Source organism: Aythya marila (genome assembly GCF_965140915.1).
Source record: "Aythya marila genome assembly, chromosome: 31".
In the NCBI taxonomy this organism is placed as follows: domain Eukaryota; kingdom Metazoa; phylum Chordata; class Aves; order Anseriformes; family Anatidae; genus Aythya; species Aythya marila.
In genome coordinates, this window is record NC_139072.1 from 348,464 (window position 1) to 364,927 (window position 16,464).

General features: G+C 63.8%; 3 protein-coding genes across 3 annotated transcripts in view; 2 read left to right on the forward strand and 1 right to left on the reverse strand.

Moving 5' to 3' along the window:
- The window catches only part of EHD2 (EH domain containing 2), a 6,503-nt gene extending 976 nt beyond the window's left edge, over positions 1–5,527 (forward strand). Inside the window, exons 2-5 of the mRNA XM_082781568.1 lie at positions 303–400; positions 2,643–3,055; positions 4,717–4,881; positions 4,960–5,527. Of these exons, the coding sequence (XP_082637694.1) occupies positions 303–400; positions 2,643–3,055; positions 4,717–4,881; positions 4,960–5,496 (1,213 nt within the window). The 3' untranslated portion in view covers positions 5,497–5,527. The remainder of the gene's footprint in view (positions 1–302; positions 401–2,642; positions 3,056–4,716; positions 4,882–4,959) is intronic.
- A 1,004-nt stretch (positions 5,528–6,531) lies between these two features.
- Positions 6,532–10,834, forward strand: NOP53 (NOP53 ribosome biogenesis factor). The gene is made up of 13 exons (XM_082781492.1): positions 6,532–6,836; positions 7,418–7,482; positions 7,576–7,660; positions 7,739–7,944; positions 8,401–8,471; positions 8,558–8,653; positions 8,749–8,853; positions 8,938–9,132; positions 9,803–9,978; positions 10,087–10,153; positions 10,459–10,535; positions 10,639–10,695; positions 10,792–10,834. Exons 1-13 carry the CDS (start codon positions 6,547–6,549, stop codon positions 10,796–10,798), a joined length of 1,497 nt encoding a protein of 498 aa, XP_082637618.1. The 5' UTR covers positions 6,532–6,546; the 3' UTR covers positions 10,799–10,834.
- A 1,137-nt stretch (positions 10,835–11,971) lies between these two features.
- LOC309888884 (gap junction delta-2 protein-like) lies at positions 11,972–14,629 on the reverse strand. Its single transcript, XM_082781505.1, has 2 exons — positions 14,542–14,629; positions 11,972–12,888 (listed from the first exon to the last, which is right to left on the reverse strand). The coding sequence occupies exons 1-2, from the start codon at positions 14,610–14,612 to the stop codon at positions 12,105–12,107; spliced, it is 855 nt and encodes a 284-aa protein (XP_082637631.1). The 5' UTR covers positions 14,613–14,629; the 3' UTR covers positions 11,972–12,104.
- Between the last annotated feature and the right edge of the window lie 1,835 nt (positions 14,630–16,464).

The window sequence follows — 16,464 nt, forward strand, 5'->3', positions numbered from 1 at the left end:
GTTCCACACCCCACTTCCATCGTGGGGGGGTCCCCGTGGTGCCCCCCCCACTGACTGCACCCCCTCCCACCCCCAGTTTCTCACACCCGGGGGGGGGCACGGGGGGGGGGATGAGTGAGGCCTCAGGAATGCAGCCCCAGCTCCTGTCCCAGCGCCAGGCCCCCCCCCCCCCCCCGGGGGGCCGCCTCGGAAAGACGGCGTCAGAGCCGTGGGCAGTGGCAGGGGGGGAGGAATTAAGGTGCCCCCCCCCCCAAAAAAAAAAAAATAAATAAATAAATGATCGTGCCCCCCCCCCCCCCCAGGTTTATGTGCGCCCACCTCCCCAACCAGGTGCTGGAGAGCATCAGCATCATCGACACCCCCGGCATCCTCTCGGGGGCCAAGCAGCGCGTCTGCCGCGGTACGGGGGGGGGCAAAAAATTAGGGGGGGGGGTGAAAAATACCCGGGGGGGGGGCAGGAAAAATATTGGGGGGGTGAGAAATATAGGGGGGGGGGAGAAAAAGTGTGGGGAGGGGGGGTATAGGGTATAGAGGGGTGGGTGAGGGGGTGGGGGGGGGAAAGGGTATGGGGGGGGAAAGGGGGGGGTAATTAATTGGGGTGTTAATGGGGGGGCTTAATTAGGGTGTTAAGGGGGGGGTGAAGATAATTGGGGTGCAAGGGGGGTGTAGGAGGGTGATGGGGGGGTAATTAGGGTGCTAGGGGGGATTAATTAGGGTGCTGGGGGGGGGGAAGTTGCAGGGTGTTAATGGGGGGGGTAATTAGGGCTCCAAGGGGGGGGCGTTAATTGGGGGGGGCGTTAATTGGGGGCGTGAACGGGTTGGGGTGTCGGGGGGGCACCAAAACGTAGCAGGGTGCTAAGGGGGGGGGGGATAAATTGGGGTGCTGGGGGGTGCTAAGCAAGGTGCTAAGGGTGGGGGGAGCTAATTGGGGTGCCGGGGGGGGCACAGAAAAAAAAAAAAGAGGGGGGGGGCAGGAGGAGAAAGTTCGGTGGGGGGGGGCCCGGGGGGGTTGCGAAAGGCGCCCGGGTGCCAAGGGTGGTGCCCAGCGAGCGCTGCCAAGGGCGGCAGCGCCCAGGGGTGGCGCAAGGATGGGGGGGGGGGGGAACTGCCCCCCCCCCAAAAAAACAAACAAACAAACAAAAAAAACAGCACCGAGGGGGGGGGCCATGGGGTTGGGAGCACCCGCGCCCCCCCTTCTGGAAAGTGGCAGGGGGGGTGGGGTGTTTTTTTTTTTGGGGGGGGGCTGCCACCAGCTTCCCTTCTGTCCCATGGCGGAGGCTGTGCCCCCCCCCGCGCCCCCCCCCTTTTGTCCCCCCCCCCTCGGCCCCCCCCTTCCTTCCCCACCCCGAAATCCTCGGCCCCTGCCAAGAGTCCTGGCAGCGGCCCCGCTGGAAGGGCTGATGGGGGGGGGGGGGGCTTGGCCGGAGGGGACCCCCCCCGGCTGAAATTGGTCCCATGGGGGCCGGGGGGGGGGGGCCGGGGGGGGGCCCGGGTTGGGCTGGATGGGGCCAAAGCCAAATTCCGCCCCTCCCGGGCGCTCCCCCCTGCGGAATGCACGGGGGGGGGGGCAAAAAGTTGTGGGGGGGGGCACAAAGTGGGGAGGGGGGGGGCTCAAAATGGGTTTGGGACGGGGTCGGGGTCGGGATTGGGATCGGGGGGGGGGACGCGAGCCCGTTCCCAGGCCCCGCCGCGTTGCCTTTTTTGGTGATTTTTTGCAGGATTTGGCAGCTTGGGGGGGTTCTGGGGGGGGCAGCGGGGGCCGGGCGCTGGTAAAGGGCACGGGGGGGGCATGAGGGGGGGGTAAGGGGGGGGCGGGGGGCAACCCGGTGACCCCTGAGCCCCATGGGGACGCTGCACGGGGGCGAGGAGGGAGCCTGGGGGGGCTGGGGGGGTCTCATGGGGTGCAAGGAAGGGGGTGGCCATACAAAACCCCGTTAGCTGGACCCCCCCATTGCAGGACCCCCCCCCCCCATTGCAGGAGCCCCCCCAAGTGGGATGTCGTGGGGGGGGTCGGGGCTGAGTTTAGGGTTAGGGTTAAGTTTAGGGTTTAGGGTTGGGGTCGTATTTAGGGTCAGGGTTTAGGGTCAGGGTTAAGTTTGGGGTTGGGGTTGGCTTTGGGGTTGAGTTTAGGGTCAGGGCTAAATTTAGGGTCAGGCTAGGATTAGGATTTAGGTTTGGGGTTGCATTTAGGGTTAGGGTTGAGTTTAGGGTTGGGGTTAGGGTTTAGGATTGGGGTTGAGATTTGGGGTTGAGTTTAGGGTCGGGGATAAATTTAGGGTCAGGGCTAAATTCAGGGTTTAGGGTTGGGGTTGCATTTAGGGTTAGGCTTTGGCGTTGGGGCTGAATTTTGGTTTGGGGTTTAGCGTTGGAGCTGGGATTAAGGTTTAGGATTTAATTTAATTTAAAAATTTAACTTAAAGGTTTAATTCAAACATTTAGGATTCGGGTATAGGTTTAGGATTAGGCTTGGGGTCAGGGATTGGGGCCGGACTCCCCTCCTGCACCCCCCCTGCAGGAGGGGGCATCACCCACCCCCCCCCCACCCCATTTCCCGATACCCCCAACCCCGTGAGCACCGGTGGTGGTGGGGGGGGAGACCCCAAACCTCCCACATCACCCCCTAAAACCCCCTAAACTTTTAGGCTACGACTTCCCGGCCGTGCTGCAGTGGTTCGCCGAGCGCGTGGACCTCATCATCCTCCTCTTCGACGCCCACAAGCTGGAGATCTCGGACGAGTTCTCCGAGGCCATCCGGGCCCTGAAGGGCAACGAGGACAAGATCCGGGTGGTCCTGAACAAGGCCGACATGGTGGAGACCCAGCAGCTGATGCGGGTCTACGGGGCGCTGATGTGGTCCCTGGGGAAGGTGTTCAACACCCCCGAGGTGCTGCGCGTCTTCATCGGCTCCTTCTGGTCCGAGCCCCTGCTGATCGCCGACAACCGGCAGCTCTTCGAGCTGGAGGAGCAGGACTTGTTCCGGGACATCCAGAACCTGCCCCGAAATTCCGCCCTCAGGAAGCTCAACGACCTCGTCAAGAGAGCGCGCCTCGTTAGGGTGAGCGTCGGTAGGGCGAGGAGGGGGTTTCCTGGGGGGGCTGGATGAGTCCTGCAGCTGGGGGCTTCCTTAGGGGTTTCCTGCGAGGCTGAGCCCTTCTGATGGCTAGTTGTGGGGTAATTAACGTGGCCTGGGATAATTAACGTGGCCTGGGATAATCAACGTGGCCCGGGATAATCAGTATGGCCCGGGATAATCAGTATGGCCCGGGATAATCAATACGGCCCGGGATAATTAATATGGCCTGGGATAATTAATATGGCCTGGGATAATCAACACAACCCGGGATAATTATAACGGCCTGGGATAATCAACATGTCCTGGGATAATTAACGTGTCCTGGGACAATTAACATGGCCTGGGATAATCAATATGGCCTGGGCTAATCAACATGGCCCGGAATAATTAACATGATCCAGGATAATCAACACAGCCCAGGATAATCAACACGGCCTGGTATAATTAATTAATACGGCCTGGGATAATTAATTAATACAGCCTGGGATAATTAATATGGCCTGGGATAATTAATATGGCCTGGGATAATTAACACGGCCGCCCCCCGTCCCCGTCCCGTCCCCGCCATCCCCCCCTCACCGCGGTGCCCCCCAGGATTTTGGGGCTGTTTTAGGGGTTTTGGGGGGGCCACGGGGGTGCAGGCGGATGTCAGAGAGAGGGGGGGGTGCGGGGGTGGGGGTGGGGGGGGATTTTTGCCGTCTCCTTTCTGCCCCCCCCCCCCCGGCTCTGCCTTATCTCTTCCGGCCACCTGCGGCCGCGGCTCTTTGTGCGCCGCATCCGGCCGGGGCCCAGCGGCGCTGAGCGGGGACGGGATGGGGCGGGGTGGGAATGGGGACGGCAGCGGGACTGGGATGGGGACTGGGACTGGGATTGGGGGCTGGGAGTGGGGTTGGAATTGGGACTGGGATCAGGACTGGGACTGCAAATAGGAATGGGACTGGGATTGGGGTGGATATTGGGACTGGGATTGGGACTGGAACTGGGAATAGGAATGGGAATGGGATTGGGGTGGGTATTGGGACTGGGATTGGGAATAGGAATGGGAATGAAAATAGGACTGGGATTGGGACTGGAAGTGGGAATAGGAATGGGAATGGGATTGGGGTGGGTATTAGGACTGGGACTGCGATAGGGACTGGGAATAGGAATAGGAATGGGAATAGGATTGGGATTGGGGTGGGTATTGGGATTGGGACTGGGACTAGAACCGAGACTGGAACTGGGATTGGGATTGGAATCGGGACTGGTCAGGATTGGAATTGGGACTGGGACTAGGATCAGGATTGGGACTAGGATTGGGACTAGGATTGGGGTGGGGATTGGAATTGGAGTCAGGACTGGGATAGGGACTGGAATTGGGATCGGGACTGGGATCAGGAATGGGATGGGGACTGGTAATTGGGATTGGGATTGGGATAGGGACTGGAATCGGGACTAGGAATGGGACTGGGATTGGGATTGGGATTGGCTCTCTCAACTGTCCCCCTGAGTGTCCTGGGGCTTCAGGCCATCTCCATGCCCACATTCCCTCTGCTCTGTCCTCCCCACACCGCGTCCACGCCACCCCCTGCCCCACAGCATCCCCCCAGTGCCCCCCAGCGCCCCCCCAACCCCCCGACGCGACCTCTGCGCCCCCCCCGCAGGTGCACGCGCACATCATCAGCCACCTGAAGAAGGAGATGCCGTCCGTTTTCGGCAAGGACAACAAGAAGAAGCAGCTCATCGCCAAGCTCCCCGTCATCTTCGCCCGCATCCAGCTGGAGCACCACATCCCCCCGGGCGACTTCCCCGACTGCGCCAGGATGCAGGTGGGTGCTGGATGGGGGCAAAAAGGATTTAACGGGGGGGGGGTTATGGAAGGGATGTGACCCCCCTGCCCTCCCCAGGAGCAGCTGCTGGTGCACGACTTCGCCCGCTTCCCCTCGCTGAAGCCGCGGATGCTGGAGGCGCTGGACGAGCTGCTGACCCGCGACATCGCCGCGCTGATGCCGCTGCTGCGCCAGGAGGAGCTGGAGGCGCCCGAGCTGGGGGTGCAGGGGGGGGCTTTCGAAGGCACCCGCCACGGCCCTTTCGTAGAGGGCGAGGAGGAAGACGAGGCCGGCGGGGAGGAAGGCGACGAGTGGGTGGTGACGAAGGACAAGGCCAAGTACGACGAGATCTTCTACGGGCTGGCGCCGCTGGGGGGGAAGCTGAGCGGGAGGCAGGCGCGGGGCTGGATGGTGAGCAGCAAACTGCCCAGCTCCGTGCTGGGCCGCATCTGGCAGCTGAGCGACGTGGACCGCGACGGGATGCTGGACGCCGAGGAGTTCGCCCTGGCTGGCCATTTGATCGGGGCCAAGCTGGAGGGCCGGGGGCTGCCGGCCGACCTGCCCCGTTCCCTCGTGCCCCCCTCCAAGCGGCGCCAAAAGGGCTCGGCGGAGTAGCCCTGGGGGGGAATTTAAAAAAAAAAAAAAAAAAAAAAAAAAAAAAAGGGAGAGGAGGAGGTGGTTTGCGCCCTAGGGGGTGTTTTTGGGGGGTGGGGGGGGGGGTGAAGAGGGTGGGGGGTTGTGCGTGGGGTGGGAGAGGGGGTTGGGGGTCGCATATGGGGGTGTTCCTGGGTGATAGAGGGGGTGGGGGGGCTTGCATGGGGGTGTGAGAGGTGTTTGAGAGTGGGGGGGCTCACACATGGGGGTGTTTCTGGGTGATAGAGGGGATGGGGGGGCTTGCATATAGGTGTGGGGGGGGCTCAGGTATGGTAGAGGGGGTGGGGGGGCTTGCACATGGGTGTGAGAGGTGGTTGGGGGGCTTGCACCAGGGTGTTATAGAGGGTGGGGGGGCTTGCACGTGGGTGTGTGAGGTGGTTGAGGGTCAGGGGGCTTGCACATGGGGGTGCGGGGGGCTCATGGGTTGGGGGGGCTCCACAGGCGGGTGGGGGCACGGCCAGGGCTGCGGGCACACGCGTAGGCCGTGTCGGTGGGTGCGTGCACAGCGGTTGTCAGCGCCCCAAAAAAAAACACGGGAGGGGGCTGGGGGGGGGCTTCACACGTTTGTGTGTGTGCGGGGGGGGCACAACTGGGGCGGGGGGGGCGCATTTGGGGGTGGGGGGCACACGAAACCTCCCCAAGATGGCGCCTGCCCCTCCCAAGATGGCGCCTGCCCCTCCCAAGATGGCGTCTAACCTACCAAGTGACTGTAGACCTTCTCAAGATGGCGCCCGCCACCCCAAGATGACTCTCGACCTTCCCAAGATGGCGCTCACCGTCCTAAAATGACTCCCGACCTCCCCAAGATGGCGCTCAGGCCCAACCCATGACTCCCGACCTCCCCAAGATGGCGATCGTTCTCCTAAAATGACTCTCGACCTCCCCAAAGCGGCGCCTGTCCTCCCAAAATGACTCTTGACCCCCTCAAGATGGCGCTCAATGTCCTAAAACGACTCTCGACCTCCCCAAGAGGGCGCCTACCCTCCCAAAAAGACTCCTGACCTCCCCAAGATGGCGCCCGCCGCCTTCCCCGCGCCCTCACCACCATGGCGGCCGGAAGCGCCCCTCCGTCTCTTCCGGCGCGGCGCGCGGCGCGGCCTTTTCCTTTCCAAGATGGCGGCGGCCGCCTCGTTCCTGCCGCTCACCCCCGGGGCCCGGGACCCCGGCAGCGGCCGGCGGCGGCCCCGCGGCTCCCGGAACCGCAAAAAGGGCTGGAAGCGCTGGGCCGGCCCCGAGGCGCGGCTGGGCCGCGAGATCGGCGACTTCCTGGAGGATGTGGCCCTGCAGCAGCGCGTCACGGGGTGAGGGGGGGGGCCTGAGGGGCTTTGGGGGGTCCTGAGGGGGCTGGGAAGGGGCTGGAGGGGGGCTGAGGGGTCTGGGGGGGGGCTGGGGAATTCTGGGGGGGTCCTGTGGGGGCTGAGGGGCTTTGGGGGGGGCTTGGGGGGTCCTGAGGGGGATGGAGGGGGGGGTGAGGGGTCTGTGAGGGGGTCCTGAGGGGCTTGGGGGGGTCCTGAGGGGTCAGGGAGGGGGCTGGGGGGGCTGGGGGGGGCTGGGAGGGTCCTAAGAGGGGTTGAGGGGTCGGGGGGGGGGGGGGGCTGGGGGATTCTGGGGGGGTCCTGAGGGGGCTGGGGGGTCTTGAGGGGTTGGGGGGGGAGGTCCTGGGGAGTTGGGGAGGGGGCCTGGGGAGTCCTGGGGGTCTTGAGGGGGTTCTGAGTGGTCTTGGGGGGTCCTGAGGGTTCGAGGGGGGGCCTGGGGGGCGGCTTTGGGGGCATTGGGAGAGGTTTGGGGGCTCCAATGTCTTGGGGAGGGTCTGGGGGGGGTTCAGGAGGGTCTGGGGGGGAGTCCTGGCCCCCCTGGGTGGTGACTGGGGCTGTTCCCCCAGGGGTCTCATCGCGGAGCAGCCGGACGAGGGGCTCTTCTTCGTGGACACAGGCAACGCTGAGAAGGGTAAGCACGGATTTATTGAGGGGGGGGCACCCCGAGAAGCCCCCCCGGCACCCCCCCGGCATTTTGGGGTGACGTTTTGCCCCCCCTTTTCAGACCTGAAGCTGAACAAGGGCCGGGAGAAGCCCCTGCACATCGACCTCCTCCTGCGCCCCGACTCCAAGGTGCCAGCGCCCAAAAAGTGAGCTTGGGGGGGTCCCAAAAACCGGGGGGGGCGCCTCGGGGAGCCCCCCCCGCTGACGTTTGTGCCCCCCCGCAGTATTTTGGCCTACCAGGTCCCCAACGGGGGCAAGGAGAGGCGGCGGAGGCAGTTTTGGGAGCGGCTGGAGCAGCGCGGCGTCCTGCCCCGCGCCGAGCGCCTGCTGCGGGCACGGCTGCGGGCTGCGCCCCCCCCCAGGGAAAAACCCCTGGAAAAAGGGCTCCTGGACCCCTCCCGCGACTTCTACGACATCTGGGCAGAAAACAGTGAGTGGTAAAACCTGGGGGGGGCGTTTTTTTGGGGGTTATTTTGGGTGGTTTTGGTACAAACGCCATCAACTTCGGGGTTTGGTTAAAAAATGGGGTTGGCCTTGATCTGTCTACCCCCCCAAAGACACAAAAAATGATTTATTGGTGGGATTTCCCCCCTCCGATTTATTAAAATATTTTATTGGGGTCTCTCCTAATTTTTCCCATGGTTTTTGCCCCCCCCGAGCTTTTTGTGGGGTTTTGGGGGGGGCCAAATTCAGGGCGCTCTGTCCCTGGTCCATTTCCCCCCCCCCCATAGCACAAAAAATGAATCAATACAGGGATTTCCCCCCCCCCAATTTATTAAAACATTTAGTTGGGGTCTCCCCTAATCCTTCCCGTGGTTTTTGGCCCCCCCCCCGGCGTTTTTTGGGGTTTGGGGGGGTCACATTTGGGGGTGCGCTGTCCCCGCAGACCCCCTGGATCGGGCGCTGGCGGGGCAGGACAGCTGGTTCCTGCAGGAGACCAAGAAGCAGAGGGTGAAGGTGAGCCCCCAAAATTATGGGGGGGGGTCCCGGGGGGGGCGCACAGCCCTGCAGGACCCCTTATTGTGTTTTTTTTCCCCCCCCAGCGCCCCCCCAGGCTGCAGAAGAAACCCTCGGAGGTCCCCGCCGTGGAGGTCATCGCCCCGGGGGGCTCCTACAACCCCACCTTTGAGGACCACCAGGTTTAAGGGGGGGGCTCAAACGGACTTGGGGGGGCTCAAATGGAGTGTGGGGGGGTCCTAAATAACCCCCCCACGAAAAAAAAACCCACCCCCAGGCGCTGCTGCTGCGAGCCCACGAGGTGGAGGTGAGGAAGAAGAGGGAGGAGGAGAAGGTGGAGCGGCAGCTCAGCCTCCCCCCCGCCACCGAGGCCCCCACCGCGGTGAGACCCCCCCCCCAATAAAATTTCCTCACCCTGAGGAATTTTTTGGGGGGGTCCTGACGTTTCCTCGCCCCCCCCCCCCAGGAGATGGTGTTCCAGGAGCAGTGCGAGGGGCTGCTGGAGGAGTCGGGGGGCGAGGAGGAGGAGGAGGAGAAAAAGGAGGAGGAAGAAGAGGGGGGGGCAGCCCCCCAGGACCCCCCCAAAGCGGCCGTGGCCCCCCCCCGGCCGGGGAAGAAAACGGAGCGGCAGCGGAGGAGGGAGAAGGAAGCGAGAGCGCTGGTATGGGGGGTGCACGGGGGGGGCATGGGACAATGGGGGGGGGAGCACAGGACAATGGGGGGGCCACAGGACACTGGGGGGGACATGGGATGCTGGGGGGGGGCACAGGACATGGGGGGACACTGGATATTGTGGGGGGGGGGGCACAGAATGTTGGGGGGGGATATGGGATGCTGGGGGGGACACTGGGTATTGGGGGGGACATGGGGGGGCACAGGGCACTGGGGGGGGCACAGGCATGCGGGGGGGGGCCATGGGACACTGGGGGGGGATATGGGATGCTGGGGGGGGCACAGAATAATGGGGAGCCATGGGGTGGGGCACAGGACACTGGGGGGGGACAAGGGACATGGGGGGGGCCACAGGACACTGGGGGGGTCATAGGGCACTGGGGAGGGCATGGGACACTGGGGAGGATATGGGATGCTGGGGGGGGCCACATGGCACTGGGGGGGGGCCACTGGATATTGTGGTGGGGGGGGACACGAGACACGGGGTGGGCTTTTGTGACTTGGGGTGGGGGGGGGGGCACAGCACCCTGGGAGCGCCCCATCTCCCTGCGGGCGTTCCCAGGGACCCACCCACACCCCGAGGGGGGGCGTCGTAACCCCATAACCCCTTTTTTTAAATTTTTTTAATTTTTTTTTTAATTTTTTGGCCCCCCCCCCAGGCGCTGCGGCGGCGGCAGGAGGCGGCGCGGTGCCGGGGCCGCCAGGAGCTGTTCCGCCTGCGGGCGCTGCGCCGGCAGCTGCGGCGCTGGGAGGCCGAGCGGCTGCGGCGGCGCCAGGCACGAGAGGCCAAGCTCAAAGCCCTCCAAGGCCGCCCACGCCGCTTGGGACGCCTCAAGTGAGTCCCCCGGGGGGGTATTTTTAATTTTGGGGGGGGGGTATTTTTAATTTTAGGGGGGTATTTTTAATTTTTGGGGGGTTACGTTTATGAATCTGCGCCTTATAGGTATGAAGATCCCAGCCTGGAGGTGCAGTTGAGCGAGGAGCTGGCAGAGTCCCTGCGCACGCTCAAGGTGGGTTTTAGAAAGAGAAAGGGGGTGAAAAAAATCCTGGGGGGGGTCGTTAAATTAATAAGGGGGGGGCGGCAGTGCCCGGTGATGAGCCCCATCCTTGCACTACGAGGATTCGCAGCCCCCGCGCTGGGAATGTGAAGGTCTCCAGGGGTCCCGGGGCCTCGCCGTGGGGGCGAGGGCTTGGGCGCTGAGGGTGCTGATTTACCCCCCCCCAAAAAAGGTTTGAGGGGGCTGGGGGGGCTCCCGGCGTGCCCCCCACCCCCTAAAATCCCATTTTTTGGTCGTTTTCCCCCTCCCCGGTGCAGCCCGAGGGCAGCGTGGTGCACGACCGCTTCAAGAGCCTGCAGAAGCGGAGCCTGATCGAGCCCAGGGAGAGGGCAAAGTGAGTGATGGGGGGGTCCCGGGGGGGGCCACGGGGGGGTCCCGGTGCCCCCCACCCTTTTAGGGTGGGTTTGGGGCCAGTTCTGAGCCTTTTTCTTCCCCAGGTTCAAGAGGAAATACCGCGTGAAATACGTGGAGAAGAGAGCTTTCCGGGAAGTGACGTGAGTGGGGGCACCGGGGGGGGGGCAGGGGGTGTTATAAGGGGGGGGGGCAGCCTTAAGGGGGCCCCCCCCCTCACCTTCTGCTCTTTATTGCAGGTTGTAGCTGCGCTTCCTCGGCCCAATAAAACCCTTTGCACCAGCAGCGCCTCCTGGTTTGAACTGGGGGGGGGCGATTTATGGGGCTGGGGGGGGACTTGTGGGGCTGGGGGGGGGTCCAGCCCCCGCAGCCGGGCTTGTGGCCCCCCCCCGGGAAGGGGGGGCCCGGCAGATGGTGCGTGGCTCAGCCCCTTTCCCTTCTTTAGGGTTATTAACGAGCGGATTAACGAACGCAAATCCCAGTGCTGGGGGGGGGGGGTTGGGGGGGCAGAAGTGGGGGTGGGGGCCGCGGGGGGGGCACCGTGCGTCGCCCCCGAGAGCACAGCGTGGCGTTGGGAGCCGCCTCCCGTTTATTTGCACCCTCCCCCAATAAATAAAGCCCCAGTTTCACCCCAAAACCCCAAATAAATAAAGTCCCTTCCGCCCCCAACCCCAAATTTTGCCCCCCAGACCACAAATTCTCCACTCCAGACTCCAAATTCCCCCCCTAACCCCAAAATTCCTCCCCCCAAAATTAAATTTACCCCCCCAAGAGCGCAGGTTGTGGGTCCCCCCCACTCCCTGCTTGCACCATGCTGGCAGGAGGCTGCCGAAACCCCCAAATCCTTGTGTTGGGGGCGAGGAGGAGGCTGCTGACACCCCCAAATTTGGGGGGGGGGAGGAGGAGACCTCCAAAACCCCCAAATCCATGGGTGAGGGGGAAGGAGGAGGCCGCCGACATCCCCAAATTTGGGGGGGGGGGGAAGGAGGAGGCTGTCGAAACCCCAAAATCCTGGTGGGGGGTGAAGGAAGAAGGCTGCTGAATCCCCAAAATTTTGGCGTTTGGGCAAGGAGGAGGCCTCCAAAACCCCAAAATCCTGCTGGGGGGCAATGAGGAGTCTGTCGAAACCCCCAAATCTTGGTGGGGGGGGGTGGAAGAGGCTGCTGAACCCCCAAAATTTTTGGGGTTGGGCAAGGAGGAGACCTCCAAAACCCCCAAATCCTGCTGGGGGGCAACGAGGAGTCTGTCGAAACCCCCAAATCCTGGTGGGGGGCAAAGGAAGAGGCTGCTGAACCCCCAAAATTTTGGGGTCGGGCAAGGAAGCAGCCTCCAAAACCCCAAAATCCTGCTGGGGGGCAACGAGGAGTCTGTCGAAACCCCCAAATCCTGGTGGGGGGCGAAGGAAGAGGCTGCTGAATCCCCAAAATTTTGGGGTCGGGCAAGGAAGCGGCCTCCAAAACCCCCCAAATCCAGCTGGGGGGCAAGGAGCAGGATCCCGCCCGCCCTTGCAGCACCCCCAAAATCCTTTTTTTTTTTTGGGGGGGGGTCCCTCTCAGACGTAGGCCGACTCGCTGGACTGCGTCCGTCCCAGGGCTGGCACCGGAGGGGCCGGGGGCGCATCCGCCGTTGCCGCCGCCGCCGCCGCCTCCTTTTTTCGAGGCTCCCCCAGGGATTTGCGTCGCGCCCGGGCCCCCCTGACGGCCGCCCGCACCTTGCGCCACCCCAAATGGTTGAGCTCGGCCAGGTTGAGCAGGACGCAGACCCCGCTGACGGCGAACATGAAGGCGAGGAAGACGGTCTTCTCAGTGGGCCGCGAGACGTAGCACTCCACCTCCTTCACGCAGGGGTAGCGGCCGCACTCGAAGATGGCCGGCACGCGGAAACCGTACAAAAAATACTGCCCGGCCAAAAAACCGATCTCCAGGGCGTTGCGGAACACCACCTGGATGACGTAGAAGCGCGAGATCCCCTCCTGCCGCCGCGCCTTGGAGCCCCGCGGGGCCTCCTCTTTCTCGGGGGGCTTCGGGGGGCGGCGCGCGGCCCCCCGGGGGTCGCGGTCGAGGAGCGGGTGGAGGAAGGAGCAGCGGCGCTCGCGCTGCTTGGCGGCCTGGTGCACGGAGTAGGTGATGAAGCAGAGGCTGGGGGTGCAGACCAGGATGATTTGGAAGACCCAGTAGCGGATGTGGGAGATGGGGAAGGCCTGGTCGTAGCAGGCCTGGTTGCAGCCGGGCTGCAGCGTGTTGCACGTGAACATGGTCTGCTCGTCCTCGTACACCGTCTCGCCCACGATGGCCACGATCAGGATGCGGAAGATCACCACCACCGTCAGCAGGATCCTGCCCGGGGGGCGGAGAGCACGGGGAGAGGGGGGGGGGGCACGCGGGGACATGTGTGTGCCACCCGGACATGTATGTGCCTCCTGGACATGTGTGTGCCACCAGGACATGTGTGTGCTACTAGGATACACGTGTGTGCCATCCAGATATGTGTGTGCCACCCAGACATGTGTGTGCCACCCGGACATGTATGTGCCACCTGGACACGTGTGTGCTACTAGGGTACACCTGTGTGCCACCCGGACACGTGTGTGCCACCTGGACACGTGTGTGCCACCTGGACATGTATGTGCCACCTGGACATGTGTGCTACTAGGATACACGTGTATGCCACCACAACACGTGTGTGCCACCTGGACATGTGTGTGCCACCTGGACATGTATGTGCCACCTGGACACGTGTGTGCTACTAGGATATACATGTGTGTGCCACCAGGACACGTGTGTGCTACTAGGATACACGTGTGTGCCATCCAGACATGTGTGTGCTACCCGGACATGTATGTGCCACCTGGACATGTGTGCCACTAGGATATACATGTGTGTGCCACAGGGATGTGTGTGTGACATGTGTGTGCCACTAGGACATGTATGCACCACCCAGACATGTATGTGGCACTGGAACATGTGTGCGCCACCAGGACACGTGTGTGTCACCTGGACATGTGTGCACCACCAGGACATGTGTGTGCCACAGGGATGTGTGTGTGTGACATGCATGTGCGTGTGCCACTAGGACATGTGTGTGCCACTGGGACATGTATGTGCCACTGGGACATGTGTGTGCCACTAGGATACACGTGTGTGCCACCCAGACATGCCTGCGCCACTGGGACATGTGTGTGTGCCACTAGGATGTGGGTGTCCCACCCAGGCACATGTGCCAGGACATGTATGTGCCACCCAGACATGTGTGTGCCACCGGGACACGCGTGTTCCACCAGGACATGTGTGTGCCACTGGGACACGCGTGTTCCACCAGGACACACACGTGTGTGCCACCCACACACGCATGTGCCACCCACACACGTGTGTGCCACGGGAACACGTGTGCCACCCCCACCCGTGTGCCCTCCCCCCACCTCGTACCCACCCTCTGCTCCCCCCCCCAGTCTCCGGGGTCCCCCCCAGCCCTACCCCCTCCCATGTCCCCCCCCCAGCACCCCTGGGTGCTGTCCCCTGTCCCCGCGTCACCCTGTGCACCCTTGCGGGGAGGGGGGGGGCAGTCCAAAGGGGATGGGGGTTCCGATCCGGGGGAGGGGGTCCCTGTTCAAAGAGGGGGGGGGTCCCAGTCCTTTGGGGGGGTCCCATTCCTTTGGGGGGGTTCCCAGCCCTTTGGGGGGGGTCCCAGTTCCAGGGTGGGGGTCCCAGTTCCAGGGTGGGGTTCCCGGTCCTTGGGGGGGCGGTCCCAGCCCTTTGGGGGGGTCCAGATCCTTGAGGGGGGGGTCCCAGTCCCAGGTTGAGGCTCCCGATCCGGGGGAGGGGGCCCAGTTTGGAGGGGGGGGGGGGGCCGGTTTTAGGGCAGGAGCCTCAATCCGGGGGGGGTGTCCTTGTCCCAGCCTGGGGGATTTTAATCCGGGGGGGGGGTCCCCCGATCCGGGGGGGGGGTCCCGATCCGGGGGGGGGTCCCGATCCGGGGGGGGGGTCTCTCACCTGCCGATCATGGTGGAGTGCTGCTGCACCGCCGCCTCCAGCAGCCGCTCCAGGATGGTCCATTCGCCCATCGCGCTGGGAGCGGGGGGCTCCGGGCTGGGCCCCCCCCCCCAAAAAAAATCAAAAAACCTCCCCCCCCCCCCCCGACCCCCACCGGGCCCCCCCCCCCCGCCGCCGCCGCCGCCGCCCGGGAGCGCCCAGCGCGGCCCCGCAGAGCCGCCGGTACCGGGGGGGGGCGGGGGGGGGAAGGGAGGGAAGGGGGAGGTGCGTTGGTGATGGCAGCTGGGAGCACTGGGAGCACTGGGGGGGTGAGCTGGGAGCACTGGGAGCGCCGGTGTGATGCACTGGGAGCACTGTTGATGTGTACTGGGAGCACTGGTGCTGGAAGCTGGGAGCATTGGGTGCACCGGTGTGATGCACTGGGTGCACTGGGAGCACTGGTGATGCGAACTGGGAGCACTGGTGCTGCAGACTGGGAGCACTGGGAGAACTGGTGCTGCAAGCTGGGTGTACTGGGAGCACTGGAAGCACCGGTGCTGGGAGCTGGGTGCACTGGGAGCACTGGGAGAACTGGTGTAATATACTGGGTGCACTGGGAGCACTGGTGCTGCAAGCTGGGTGCACTGGGAGGTGCCTTGGGTGCACTGGGAGCACTGGTTTAATGCACCGGGAGCATTGGGAGCACTGGTGTTGCAGACTGGGAGCACTGGGAGCACTGGTACTGCAGACTGGATGCACTGGGGTTGCCTTGGGTGCACTGAGAGTACTGGTGCTGCGAGCTGGGAGCACTGGGAGCACTGGGGGTGCACTGGTGCTGTGAGCTGGGGACACTGGGAACACTGGTGCTGAGAGCTGGGAGCACTGGGTGCACTGGTGTAATGTACTGGGTGCACTGGGTACTGCAGACTGGGTGCACTGGGTGTACTGGTGCTGTGAACTGGGTGCACTGGGAGATGCACTGGGTGCACTGGTGCTGTGAACTGGGTGCACTGCTATACTGGGGAATGCACTGGGTGCACTGGGAGATGCACTGGGTGCACTGGTGCTGTGAACTGGTTGTGCTGGTGCTGTGAACTGGGTGCACTGGTGCCACAAACTGGGTGAACTGGGAGGGCTGCACTGGGAGGACTGGTGTGAAGCGGCCAGGGGGAAGACCCCCCCCCCCTCCCACCCCCCCCCCCCGCTGGTGCAGCTCATTGGGCTGCAACCGAAGCTCATTATAATGGATTCGAAGCCCATTAATATGTAAATTAACCTCATTAATATGCAAATGTAACTCGTTACTATGTGAACGGCCCCCCCCCCGGCCTACAACCCCCCCCCCGGCACCCCCCTCCCTCAGGGTGTGCTTGGAAGGGGTCTGTGCACCCCCCCACCCCGCCCACCCCCCTTCCATTAACCGTTTTGCCCGTTTTCGCCGTTTTTCACCCCAACAGCGTGGAGCTGCAGCGCAGGGGAGGGCGGTGCTGGGCCCCGGCGCGCAGCCGCCGCCGTCACCATCGTCACCGCAGCGGTGCCAGGGCTCCTACTGGTGCCACTGGTGCTACTGGGGCCGCTGCGAGTACTGCGAGCACTGCATCCACTGCATCCACTGCATCCACTGCATCCACTGCGTTCACTGCGTTCACTGCGTTCACTGCATCCACTGCACCCACTGCACCCGCCGCCATGCCGCTGCGCGTCTCCGTGCTCTACTGGTAAGACCCCTTCAAAGCGGGGGGCTCAACGGGGTGCTGAGCCCCCCCCGCCTCACCCCAACACCCCCCTCTCTCCCTCGCAGCGGGGCCTGAGGCTACAGACCCAAGGTGAGCCGATTTCCCCCTTTTTTCCCCCAAAAAAAACCAACACCCGCCCGCGGGGGGTGACGGCCCCGCTTTGGCTTCGCAGTACGAGCGGCTGAGGAAGGAGCTGGAGGGGCGCTTC